The sequence below is a fragment of the Acomys russatus genome, chromosome 1 (genome assembly GCF_903995435.1).
Source record: "Acomys russatus chromosome 1, mAcoRus1.1, whole genome shotgun sequence".
Taxonomy (NCBI): Eukaryota; Metazoa; Chordata; class Mammalia; order Rodentia; family Muridae; genus Acomys; species Acomys russatus.
Genome location: NC_067137.1, coordinates 66,259,000 through 66,272,857, shown reverse-complemented (window position 1 = coordinate 66,272,857; position 13,858 = coordinate 66,259,000). Strand labels below are relative to the sequence as shown.

At 42.9% G+C, this 13,858-nt stretch overlaps 1 protein-coding gene and 1 long non-coding RNA gene across 3 annotated transcripts in view; one reads left to right on the top strand and one right to left on the bottom strand.

Moving 5' to 3' along the window:
* Positions 1-13,858, top strand: part of Baz1a (bromodomain adjacent to zinc finger domain 1A) — an 88,536-nt gene that overhangs the window by 65,504 nt on the left and 9,174 nt on the right. Inside the window, exons 18-22 of one of the 2 annotated variants that reach the window (XM_051145982.1) lie at positions 1,539-2,138; positions 5,923-6,086; positions 7,338-7,489; positions 9,181-9,329; positions 10,642-10,731. In XM_051145982.1, coding sequence (XP_051001939.1) covers positions 1,539-2,138; positions 5,923-6,086; positions 7,338-7,489; positions 9,181-9,329; positions 10,642-10,731 — 1,155 coding nt within the window. The remainder of the gene's footprint in view (positions 1-1,538; positions 2,139-5,922; positions 6,087-7,337; positions 7,490-9,180; positions 9,330-10,641; positions 10,732-13,858) is intronic. The other variant, XM_051145991.1, reaches the window with a different exon arrangement.
* Positions 5,734-7,388, bottom strand: LOC127189408 (uncharacterized). The gene is made up of 2 exons (XR_007830649.1): positions 7,281-7,388; positions 5,734-6,058 (listed from the first exon to the last, which is right to left on the bottom strand). It is a non-coding gene; the product is annotated as an uncharacterized LOC127189408 (long non-coding RNA).

Below are 13,858 nucleotides of genomic sequence, written 5' to 3'. Positions count from 1 at the left end.
GTTATTGGATTGTTTTGTTTATATTGCATCAAGACAAGGCGTTACTACATAGCCCAGTTGGGCCTGGAACTTGCTTTATAGCTGAGGCTGGTCTCAAACTTGAAGTCATCCTAAGTAAAGGGATGACAGATGTGATAGTGCCCCTGACATAGTATATTTATGAAAGTTCTTTATTCATATGTCATTTAAGGAAGAGATACAATATTGTTTGCTCTTTCACAGGTCAGTTTCATGCTCTTTTTTTCCTCTTCCAGTTTATTTGAAACATTGAACATGCTATGTAGCCAAGGATGGCCTTGAAATCCTACTCCTGCCCCTCTACCTCCCAAGTGCTAGGATTATAGACCTGACCCACTGTGCCAATCATAGATCATTATCTCCTAAACTTCACATTTTTTGGGGGTGGCAGTTGGGGAAGTTTGAGATAGGATCTCATTTTTGTAGCTCTGGCTGGGTTAGAACTCAATGTGTACACTAGGCTGGCCTCACCTGCCTCTGCATCCTGAATAACTTCAAAGTTTAGTTAGCAAGTTTTTTAACATTTATTTTTTCATTTTATGTGCACTGGTGTCTTGCCTGTGTGCATGCATGTGAGGGTGCCAGATCCTCTGGAACTGGAGTTTCTGTGACCTCCATGTGGATGGTGGGAATTGAACCCAGGTCCTCTGGAAGAGTAGTCAGTGCTCTTAACTGCTAGGCCATCTCTCCAGCCCCTAGCAAGTTGTGTTGAGTCTGTTTTTACTGATTTTTACTCTTTACTATATTAAAGCAATGTGCAGGCCTACACACAAAGATCTCTTGTTGTATCTTCACACAGCTTGTTCTCTGCATGCCAGAGAGGAGGAGATGTACTTGTCCTGTTCTTAGGACACCAATCCTGGCCAGTTAAGTCTCCCGCTTCAAATCCAGCCACTGTAAAATACAGTCCAGTCCATAATGACACAGTAAATCATGGTTAGCTTAATGTCATATATTTCTTTCTGTTTGTTATTGTTGTTTTGGTTTTGTTTTGTTTTTTGAGACAAGGTTTTTCTGTGTAGCCCTGGCTGTCCTGGAATTCACTTGGTAGACCAGACTGGCCTCAAATGCAGAGATTCACCTACCCGTGTCTCCCAGTGCTGGGATTAAAGGCATGTGCCACCACCTCCTGGTGTGTCTCATATTTCTTTATTGAAAATTTAAAACATAGTGAGGCTGGCTATGATGGCATAGGCCTTTAAAAGCTAAAGCAGATGGATCTCTTGTGAGCTCTACGGCAGCTAGGTCTACATAAGGGGACCCTGTCTCAAACAATAACAACAACAAAAACCCAAGGGAAATAAAGTAATGATGGGGTTGGAGAGATGGCTCAGAGGTTAAGAGCACTGACTGCTCTTCCAGAGGTCCTGAGTTCAATTCCCAGCAACCACATGGTGGCTCACAGCCATCTATAATGAGATCTGGTGCCCTCTCCTGGCCTGCAGGTGTACACTGTATACATAATAAATAAATAAATCTTAACAACAAAAATGGTGATGATACATTTTATTTCAACACAGGGAAAGCCGGACAAAATGGAGTTAAACAATGTATAAAGCAAGAAGAGATGGACTACTGTATAAAGCAGGAGCCTCTGAGTGCTGACGCAGAAGACGCTCTGAGACAAGAGCACCAGCGGAAAGAGCGCGAACTCCTAGACAAGATCCAGAGCGCCATCTCCTGTACTAACATCTTCCCGCTGGGGCGAGACCGCTTGTACAGGCGGTACTGGATCTTCCCTTCTATTCCTGGCTTGTTCATAGAAGAGGATTACTCAGGTCTCACTGAAGACATGCTGTTGCCTCGACCGTCGTCATGTCATAGCAGTGCCCCGTCTCACGGTCCTCAGGTATCGGTTAAAACCGAAGAGCCCTTCATGTCTGAATCTACCTCCAGCCTTGACCAAGGTCCATTCGGCGATTCTGTACTTCTGCCAAAACCAGTGCATAAGCCAAATCGGTGGTGCTTTTACAGTTCCTGTGAGCAGCTAGACCAGCTTATTGAAGCACTCAACTCCAGAGGACACAGAGAAAGTGCCTTAAAAGAAACCTTGTTGCAGGAGAAGAGCAGAATATGTGCACAGCTGGCCCACTTCTCTGAAGAGAAATTCCATTTCTCAGGTAAATTTTTGTTTGTTTTGTTTTTTTGAGTCAGGGTCTCTCTACATATCTCTGGCTGTCCTGGACCTCACTATAGAACAGGCTGGCCTTGAACTCACAGAGATCTGACTGCCTCTGCCTCCCGAGTGCTAGGATGAAAGGCATGCACCACCATGCTTGGATTAAACCTATTTCAAGCTGTTACACATAATATTAAAATATGTTAGCTTTCATTCTGACCTGCGATTAGTTTGCAGATTCAACAGTGGGCATATATTCATGCAGACAGGGTTTTCAAAATGCCTGTGTTTGGATTATGAGGAACCATGTACAGTGAGAGCAGGTCTTCTCACTCTTTGACAGTGGACTGACTACTTGTGTCATTCAGCTTTGCTTCTTGTGACAAAATCCCTGCACCAAACAGCTTGAGGCTGGGAGTTGACAGGAGTAGGAGAGTGGCACAGTAGTCGCTTGGAAACAGAAGACCTGCCGTAACTGGCTTCCTCTCCCTCCCCCTTTTATTTCACCTGGGCCTGCACCAGCCACCCATGTTCAAGGTGGTTCTTTGACCCTCTCCTACTGCCTACTGTCAGGCGTATCACTGAGGTCTAGAGACTTTCACAGACACACCCAGGGGGCCTTTACTACTCGTCTACATTCTCTCTCCACCCAAGACTAAGGTGCCAGCAGTTTTGAAGATGCACCAGTGAGTGGGATTAAGGTTTTGACTGAGTCCTATCAAGAAGCATGAAGATAGAGTGGAGATAGGGTGGCTGCCGGGGCAGATCAGGAAACAGTACTTACTGTGGGAGGCTGACACACTGATGGCAGCTAGGAGAAAGAAGCATCTCATGGTATGAGTTCCAGCAGTGCGAGTCTTGGACTGCTTACATTTGAGGCTTGTTACTATGTCGCACTTTTTATATTCTCTTTTATTAAGGTTTATTTATTTTATGTATATGAGTGTTCTATCTGCATGTACACTGCATGCCAGGAGAGGGCATCAGATCATGTTACAGATGGCTGTGAGCCACCATGTTGTTGCTGGGAATCGAACTCAGGACCTCTGGAAGAGCAGACAGTGCTCTTAACTGCTGAGCCATCTTTCCAGCTCCTGCTTTTTTTTTTATTTTTTTCTTTTTATTCATTATTCTTTCATACAATATATCCCTACCATTGTTTCCCCTTTCTCTGTTCCTCTCTGTTCTCCTCCCACTTCCCTCTCTTCCCCAAATACATTCCTTCTCCATTTCCCTCCATAAAAAAGCAGGTCTCCCAGGGATATCAGCTGAACACAGCGTAACAAGTTGCAATAAGACTAAGTACAAACCTTCGTATCAAGGCTGAATGAGGCCACCCAGTAGGAGGAAAAGGGTCCCAAGAGCAGCAAAAGAGCCAGAGACAGTCCCCATTCCCTCTGTTAGGAGTCAGTCCCACAAAAACCCCAAGCTAACAACCACCGTGTAGCACAGGACCCATGCAGTCTCCATGACTGTTGCCTCAGTCTCTGTGAACCTGCATGAGCCCTGCTTAGTTGATTCTGTGAGCCATGTTCTCCTGGTGTCCTCAACCCCTCTGGTTCCTACAATCCTTTCTCCTCTCTTCCTCAGGGTTCCCCAAACTCTGCCTACTGTTAGGCTGAGGGTCCACACCTGCTCCCTTCGGCTGCTGGAGGAAGCTTTTCTTTTCTGTTGGGTTTTTTGTTTGTTTGTTTGTCATTTGAAACAGGGTTTCTCTGTGTAACACTGGCTTCAGACTCTCAGAGATCTGCCTGCCTTTGCATGTCCCACCCCCCACCCCAGCACTGGGATTAAAGGTGTGCACCACTATGCCTGAGGAAGCCTTTCTGATGGTGATTAAGCTAGACATTGACGTATAGGTATAACAGAATATTGTTAGGAATCATTTCATTGACTTGGGGAGGGGGTGTGGAGGCAGTTGTGTTTGGTTCTATGCTAGAGCTCTGGGCCATCCAACTTCCGGTTCCTGGCTATCCAAACAGTATTGGGGCATGGCTCCCCCTTCTGGTGAGGCCTCAATTTAGACTATTTTTCGTACTTTTTCAACAGATCAGACACTCACCAATTGAAAGTATACAGTTCAGTGGTTTTCAGTATGTTCACAAATATGGACAGTCATCCCCACAGTACAGCTTAAAACATTTTTGTTGCTTCAAAAAGAATCTTTGTGGGCCAGGGAATTAACTCAGCAAGCTAAAAGCTCTTGCCTGATGACCTGAGGGCAGGTCCTGAACCCACATAAAAAGCCAGATGAGGTGGTGTGGCTCTGTAATGCCATTCCTGCAGTAAGATGGGAAGTGGACACAGGATAGTTTGCATATACTGTACAGTGTCAGAACACACACACACTGTCTCTAACTTTGGACAACTACAGGTCTTTCAGTCTCTGTTAAAATTTCCTCTTTACATTCCTTTTTGTTTGGTTGGTTGGTTGGTTTGGTTTTGGTTTTTTGAGACAGGTTTTCACAATGGCCGTGGTTGCATTCTATAGACCAAGCTGGTCTTCAGTTCACAGATCGGTCTGCACTCTTGACATTCATATGAGTGGAAGCATATCATCATTTGTGGTTAGCATCATAAGTACAATGCTTCTAATGTTCTCAAAACTTCATTACTTCTTGTGGCCAAATAATATTCCATTGTGTATATATACTAATTTATCCATATGTGGATAGGTGTGCGTTTTGTTTCCCCCTTTCTACTATTATGGGAAATGCTGCTATAAATATTTACATACAAGTTTTTGTGTCCATCATTCTTATTTGTTAAGTATATATACCTAGCAGTAAAATTAATTTGCCATGTAATGACTTTAATACTCGAAGAACTGCTAGTTTGTTTGCCAAAGCAGCTATGCGTTTGTTTTCCCAGCCATGGTGTATGAAGGTTCTTCTTTATTTCTTTGTAAATTATCTTTCTATTTCAGCCATCCTAAGGAATGTGAAGCCTCACTGGAGGAGGTCCACTGGTATATCTTCCTTAAAGAAATGTCTATACACATTTTTTGCCCGTTCTATAAGTGGATTATTTGTCTTTTTATGGAACTGTAAGAGTTTTCTGTATGTTCTGGATACAAGGCTCTGATGACTAGTTTTATGTCAACTTGACACAAGCTAAGGTCATCTGGGAAGAAAAGACTCTTAATTGAGAAAATGCCTCCATAAGATCATCAGTAGGGAAGTAGGGCTTCCTGACTGATGGGTGGGAGTGGGAAGGCCCGTCTCACTGCCATGCCAAGGCTGGTGGTCCTGGGGAGTATAAGAAAACAGGTTAAGCAAATAATGAGCAGTCAACGAGCAGCACTCCTCCATGGCTTCTGCTTCTGTTCCTGCACTGACTTCCTTTCTGAGAGGTGTAAGCTGAAAGTAACCCTTTCCTTCCCAAGTTGCTGTTGGCCGTGCTGTTTTATCACAGCAATAGATACCCTAAGACAAGGGCCTTTACCAGATTGTGATTATAACTATTAAGGATTCATGGTGCTTTCATGTTGATTATCTCAAAAGTGTATCATATAATGCTCTTATGGTTGTAACTACTGAGAATTTGTGCTTTTATGTCAATTTTCTCAAAATTATGTCATTATATTGGGGGGCTTGTTTTGGGGGGGTTGTTGTTGGTTTGGTTTGGTTTTTTGAGACACGGTTTCTCTGTGTAGCCCTGGCTGTCCTGGTCTTGCTGCTTCTGCCTCCCGAGTGCTGGGGTTAAAGGCATTCACCACCGCACCTCTGCTCATGTTATGTTTTTACAGAGAAAGTGTTAATAAAGATGCTTGATGGTTATTTCAGACAAACCTCAGGCTGACAGCAAGCCTGTTTCTTCTCGGGGACGCTCTTCCAGTACATGCGACACAGCACAGATGTCTGCAGAGAGGCAGCTGGAGCTCAGGCTCAGGGACTTTCTTTTGGATATTGAAGACAGAATCTATCAAGGGACATTAGGAGCAGTCAAGGTTGGTCTTCCTCATGTTTGTGTGACTATTTCTAAATGTTTTATATTTTCATCTTGCTTAATCAACTCCTGCCTTCTCTGTTGGCTGTCCCCTCAACCCCCAGTAGTACAGCTACATACCACTCCAGTAAAGTGCACCTCCTGCCGTTGGTTTCTTTATCTGTGAGACAGATCTAACACTGCCCTCAGTGCCTAGAACTCTCCATCTTCCTGCTGGAATTACAGGCTTGCATCACCATGCCTGTTTATATTCGTGCCTTTACCATCACTTGTCATTTTTACACTATGGCCAACTTGAAATCATTTATAAAGGGGCTGGAGAGATGGCTCAGTGTTCAAGAGCACTGACTGCTCTTCCAGAGGACCCAGCCTCATAGCCTTCTGGAACTCCAGTCCCAGTCTGACACACTCTCCTGGCCACCAGACATCAGACACTTAAGTGGTACATAGACTTACACACAGATGAAACAATCATACACTTAAATTTTAAAAAATTGTTCATAGCTGGGCATGGTGGCAGATGTCTTTATTCCCAGCACTTGGGATGCTGAGGCAGGTGAATCTCTGTGAATTTGAAGCAAGCCTGGTCTCCAAAGTGAGCTGTAGGACAAGCCTGAGCTACATGGAGAAAGCCTGTTTCAAAAAATAAAACAAAAAAATTGATTATAAAGTTGTGCAAAACGGCTCACACTTGTAATCCTAATACTTTAGAAGTTGAAGCAGGAGGATCACCATGAGTTCAAGGCTGGTTTGGGGCTACATAGTAAGTCCTCCCACACACACACACAAAATAAGATTTTTTTTTTGGGTTTTTTTGAGACAGGGTTTTTCTTGTAGTCCTGACCGTCCTGGACTCGCTTTGTAGACCAGGCTGGCCTCAAATTCACAGAGATCTACCTGCCTCTGCCTCCTGGGTGCTGGGGATTAAAGACATGTGCCAAAATAAGATTTTTAAGACTAAAGTACTAAAGCTTTCATCTACACTTACATAAATTTTATTACATCATTGAATAACTTCATTTTTATTTACTTATTTTGGGCTATGAGATGATTCCTTTTAATAACCCTGGCTTGCCTGTTGGTCCTCCTGCCTAAGCCTCCTTCCTGAGTACAATAACTATATTTTTTTAGATGTCTTTTTTGATTCCTGTGTTCTAGAATGTACATGAGTTAATCTTACTGTATAAGTACATACCTCTTCGGGGTAACATATCCCTGTATTTCAGGGTTGGTAAACTGGGTTTCATTACAGGTTACAGATCGGCACATCTGGAGGTCAGCCTTAGAGAGTGGACGATATGAGCTGTTAAGTGAGGAGAACAAGGAGAATGGAGTCGTTAAAACTGTGACTGAAGATGTGGAGGAGATGGAAATTGAACAAGCAAGAGTCATAGTAAGAGACAGGTAAAAACGCTTCTGCCGTGATGCTCAGCTCTGGCTTGCTGCTGTCATCTTAGTTTTTGGCTTCTTTTGTTTGGGCTTTTTAGGACGTGTGTTTAATTTCATTCTGTTGTTATTTGGGCTGGGTGTGCATGTGTGTGGAGAATAGAAATCAAATATCCTTCCCTAAAGCTGGCCTCTTCTGAGCCTGGAGTTCATTATTTCAGCCCGGCTTGCTGGCCAGTGAACTGCAGGTACCTACCTGTCTCGTGCTGCCATGCCTACCTTTTGATGTGGGTGCTGGGTGTCTGAACTCTGGTCCTCCTCCTCCTCGCACAATGGGTAAAAGTGTTTGTTTGCAGTACAAGCCTGATAACCTAAGTTTGGACCCCTGAAGCCATTTAAAGATAACCGTGTCATGTGTCTGCAAACCCAGTCCTCCTATGGAGAGACAGAAGTAGGTAGAGAAGAATTGGCCAGAAACTTGCAGGCCAGCCTGTCTGGAGTACACAGCAGGATCCTGTCTCAACAAGGTGGAAGGAGAGAAGTGACTGTCAAAGTTATCCTCTGACTTCTCTATGTGCACTGTGGTATATGTGCCCCACACAACATACAAATTCACTAAATGAATGAGTACATTCTGAGGTGGGGTAATGTGTAGATCAGTTATGGAACACTGTGGAGGAGAGGAGGGGAGGGGAAGAGAAGAGAAGAGAGATCCTTCATAAATCTCTCCCTTGAGGTCATCTTTTTCAGCACTTCACACTGTTGCTTCACTTTGTACTGATGCAACCATAAGACAACTCATTAAAGTACACACTTCTGTGTCAGCCAGGTCACTTTGGCTGGTTCATACTTCTAAGCAGCTTCTCCTGTAGAAGAGAATGTTGGAAAGATGTGAAACTGTTATAGGGGCCTTCCTTGTCCTGAAAGAACAGAGACTACAGTGAGAGGGCCTAACTTGAGGAAAGAGGCAGCAGGATTGCGAATTTAAGACCAACCTAAAGCTATATGGAAGGCTCCAGGGACACCCAAATAGTGAGACCCAGGTTGGGGGCAGAAAAAGGACTATAGGAAGTTTCCTGTGGGGAAGAACATGGGAAAAGGCTTTGTAAGTGATCTTTTTACACTGTGGAGGCTTACACCTAGTGAGGGGTAGGGGGACTTAGTAGTTGAAGCAAGAACAATAGTGATAAACTGCCCATGGCTTTAAGGTCTGTCACCCACACCTCTCTGAAATCTTTCCCAGAAGCCTTCCCTCTTCAGCCTTCTCTCTGACTAGGAGCCTTCTGTCCTAAGTAGACCTCTGCTATCCTTTCACTTGTGATAGCTCTTTAAGGCTGGAAACATTCTTGCATAGGTGTCGATAAACCTTTGCTGTCTGGGGAGATGGGCTGTGGATAGAGCCCTTGCCAAGCAAGTGGGGACCCGAGTTAGAATCCCCAGGACTCACACAAAGCTAGGCACATGCTTCTAGTGCTCTCACTGGCAAGATGGGAGGCAAAGACAGAATTCCTGGGAGTTCATGCCAGCCATCCTGGCATCTGCAAGGCAAGTGACAGAAGACCTTGTCTCACAGAAGGGAGAAGGCGGCAGCTGGCACCTGAGGCTGTCCTGACCTCCACACGCTACACAAACTTAGAAGAATGAGTAAGTCCAAGTTTCACCTGATTGTGAGTTTTCTGCATCATAAACTGTTTTTATTTTAATTATAGACTTTTGGGGATTAAAACAGAAACTCCAAATACCATCTCAACTAACACCAGTACACCACAGTCAGTGAGCAATGTGGTCCATTATCTGGCCATGGCCCTCTTTCAGATAGAACAGGGCATTGAACGGCGTTTCCTCAAAGCTCCACTTGGTGAGTATCTTCTTATCTTTAAATTTAAATAATTCAAAATTACTTCTTTTTGGAACTTTATGGACTGACATAATGAAATTGATAGGCTCATAGAAAAAACTCAAAATTTTTTTTAAAAGATGAGCTTTTTGGGTAAGATGTATTTTAAATAATGCATAGATACTGCTTCCTGGCTTAATCTAGACATTTGTTCTAGTAAATTTTTTTTAACTATTTCTTTCTGTGTGATGTTCAAAAAAAAAAAAAAAATCACCAAAATGTATTACTATCCATTCTTCAAATAATATAAATTATGTAAAAATAGAGTTTTTTAAAAGTGACTTGAAATTTTTTTGTTAGTGATTTTAGTCTCCATCATAGAGATTTGGTTTAAAAATATGCATCGCCCAAGAAATGTCAAGTTAGAGTATAAAGTGTTAAGACTATAGGTGGAAATGTTCTTGAGAGGTATGGAAGGTGCTAGGGATTAGCCAGGACTTCGTGCATGCTAGGCAGACTCGACCACTGAGCTACAATTTGTGGTTAGAATAAAAGAAATAATCTATCTCCATTTTAGGAAATTTATTCAATTAATAGGCTTTTTAGGGCCAACCTAAGAACCTAATTATTATGTCTTCAGAAAAATAGGAATTTTAAAATTCAAATTAATTTTAGTGTTATACTTGCTTCTAATTCCATGTTGTCTTCTTCAGATTTTAAGTTAATTCATCGTGTTAGCTAGCTACGGTAGCACATACCTTTATCCTAGCACTAGAAAGGATCTCTCGAGTTTAAGGCAAATCTGGTCTACATAGCCTTTTCTAGGCCAGTCAGGGCTGCATAGTGAGATCTTGTCTTTAATTTTAAAAAAGAAGAACCTGAATACTAAAATTTTTAAATAATTGATACTAATTAGTGTGAAGAGTAGTAAAAATGAAGTGTCAGAGCTGGAGAGATGCCTCATTGCTTAAGAGCACTTATGTTCATAAAGAAGATCCAGGTTTGGTTCCCAGCACCAACACAGTAGCTAACAATCTGTAACTCCAGATCAGGGGATCCAGCGCCCTCTCCTGGCCTCGGTGGGCACCAGGAGTGCATGTGGTACACATACATACATGCAGGCAAGCACTCATACACCTGAAAAAAATTAAATAAAAATTTAAGTTCCTATAGACCGGTGATTCAACCTTCCTAATGTTGTGATCCTTTACTACAATTCTTCATATTGTAGTGACCCCCAGCCATAAAATTATTTTTGTTGCTACTTCATAAATGAAATTTTGCTACTATAATAAATCATAATGTGACTATCTGTGTTTTCTGATGGTCTTAGGTGACCCTGTGAAAGGGTTCAACTCCCAAAGGGGTCGTGACCCACAGGTTAAGAACCACTGCTATAGACAGTATCATCCAATTTCAGAATGTGAGTCTATTCATATAATGTACTTAGTTTGAAGAATTTATATCTACTATTACATTGTTATAAACCTTTTCCTGATTTCATGAGTTAATAGTTCTGTTATAACTTAAATAAGTCATGGCACATTGACGGCCACAGTCATAGATAGGCCTTTCTCCTCTGAGCACCCATCTAATGGCATTTTTTGTGTGTGTGGAGAGAAACAAGTTTTCAAGGCTAGCCTCAAGAAGATTCTCATACATCTTTAAAGAGTTCAGGGAGTGACAAACGTTTTAAAGGATACAAGGACACCACAACTCCCGAGGCGATGGATGGGAGTCTCTGGGCAGGGGGAGTCTCCTGTCCTTCCCTTCCATACCCACTGTTGTCCGTGATGGACATGCTGTGGCCCTGGCATCTCCAATGTCTGTGGTCTCCACACCTCCCATGGCCTCCAACCCTCCCACATGATGCTACACTTCAGCCACTCTCCATGACTCCTATCTTTTTTCAAGCCTTCAAAACCAACACCGTATGAGACTTTTACACACTGCTAAGTTCTGCTGCCAGACTTGGCTTTACACTCTGTGGACACAGCCTCTGTGTGCTGACCCTGAGAACATACTTTCCTATTGCTCCAGTGATATATAGACATTTTCACCTCAGTGGTGCTGTCTCTTAAGGATCTTTGTTTCCCTCTGAAACCTCAGCCAAGGCTCCAGTGTCTACATTTCTCTCAATATTCTTATATTCTAAGCACCCACCGGAAGGTCCCGTAAGTTCTGAGCACATAGGCTAAGCAAGTATTCTACTACTGAGTTATGCCCCCAGCCTTCCTCCAGACTTCTTGCAACTCCCTTCTACCCTTATCAATATCACACACATGCACACACACACACAGAGAGGGTGGGGGAGAGAGATCAGAGGACAGCTGGGGAGTTGGTTCTCTCTGGCCCCAGAACAGAAGTTGGGTATCAAGCTTGGCAGCAAGTACCTTTGCCTGCTGAGCCATCTTACCAGCCCCTTACAGCTCTTCTGTGTTGATGTGTGCAAAGTAAATCTCAGTATACTTAATCATTTCAGCCAACAATTTCCTCAGGAGTATATCCAGACTAGCAAATGAAAGATAAAAGATATGTAACCTTAGAGAACAAGGGAGGAGTGACTGGCTTGTTTGAGCTGGTGAAGGAAGCAAATCTGTGTGTCTGTGTGCAACTGTGATATCTAGCACTTAGGAAGTAGAGGCCATCCCAGGAGGTGTAGGGAATTTGAGAGTGGTACCTTGGGCCACAAGAGATCCTATCTCCATAAAGGGATGGAGAAGGGGCTTAGGGGAGATGACTCTGTTATGTAAGCTGAGGACCCAAATTTATATTGCCAGCACTTATGTAAAAAGCCTAGGATAGTGGGGTGGGCCAATAATCCCAGTGCTAAACTGGCATAGCTGATCTCAAGCTTGCTATGTAGCTGAGGGTGACACTGAATTGATCATGCCACTTCTGCTCCCCAAGACCTGGGATTGCACCCACAGTAAGCCAGGGGTGGTTGGTACAGTCTGTAATCCCAGCAGTTAGGAGGCTGTGTTGAGAGGACCCTGAATTTGAAGCCAGCCTGAGCTATGTTATCTTTCAAAAAAGGAGTTTCACCAACATATGCACTAAAATCACTGATTTCCAGGACTACAAAAGCCTCTTATAATTGGCCTTTTGTCCACTCTGCATGTTGGCCATTCTTCAACCTTATTTCTTGCCATTACCAATCTGGACTGGTGTCCAGATTTATTTTCTCAAGCTTTGAAAAGTCTTTAAGAGTTGTTTGATTCAATGGACAGTGGTGGTGCACACCTTTAACACCAGCACTTGAGGCAGGTGGATTTCTGAGTTAAGGCCAGCCTGATCTATAAAGTTCAGGACAGACAAGGCTACACAGAGAAGCCCTGTCTCAAACGACCACCCCCCCCCCCAAAAAAAGTCATTGGTTCATTTGCTGATTTTTCCCTTGTCCCTTGACTTATTATAAGTTCTGTATAGTGTCTTTGTTGTGTTTTAGCTATCCCTGGTGTATGGTGCGCACATGCTTTGTCACTGAGCCACACACTCACCAGAGTTCTGACTCATGTAAACTTCCTGGTCTACTGGGTTTTTTTTTTTTCTTTGTTTGTTTTGTTTAAAGATTTATTTATTATGTATACAGTGTTTTGCCTGCATGTACACCTGCATGCCAGAAGAGGGCACCAGATATCATTATAGATGGCTGTGAGCCACCATGTGGTTGCTGGGAATTGAACTCAGGATTTGGAAGAACAGCTATAGTTCTGATATCTGAATTCTGATTCTGCTAGTTCTCACAATATTTTATTTCCACAATAAAACTCTGTTTTTGGTTTGGTATGTGGTTGTACATCTGTATGGATGTGTGTTGTTGAGGATGGAAAGCCAGGGCTGCAGTGCAAGGCAAGCATTCTGCTTCTGAGCCACCAAAGCCTTTTCTGGGGTTCTGTTTTCTTTGTTTTGATTACTATTGTTGGGGGGGGGGGCGCTGTTCAAGTATGCCACACCAGTTTGGAGGTCAGAAAACACTCCTAGAGTTGGTTCTTCCCTTCCGCTTTCAGTACTAGGATCCACCTTAAGTCATCAGGCTTGTGTGGCAAGCATTATTTTTTGGGTTTTGTTTGTTTGTTTTCTTTGTTTTTTCCCATTTTATTTAATTAGTTAGTTTAGGTGGGGGCATGTTTCTTTGTTTTGAGATAGAGCAAAGAAGCCCAGGATGGCCTTGAACTCAGTATGTTACTCAGGCTGGCCTTGAATTTAGTATATTACCCAGACTGGCCTCTGGGTAATCTCTTACCACAGTCTCTTGACTGCTGGGATAACAGCAGTGTTACTGTAGTAAACTTTCCAAATTATACGACAAAGTGGTATTAGTATATGTACTCTCATGAACACTCTGAGCCAACACCTTTATCTAATTTCAGAACCTGTACTATCAGCTCAAAAGAAACCTCATGTGTGTTTGATACTGAAATTAGAAAACAATCAATCATTCTTCTAGCACTGAGGAAGTGACATACTTGATTCAAAGAAATAGTAACTTGCTTATCCAGTTTTAAATTAGATCAAGATTTGTTACAAAGACTAGATTGGAAACACAT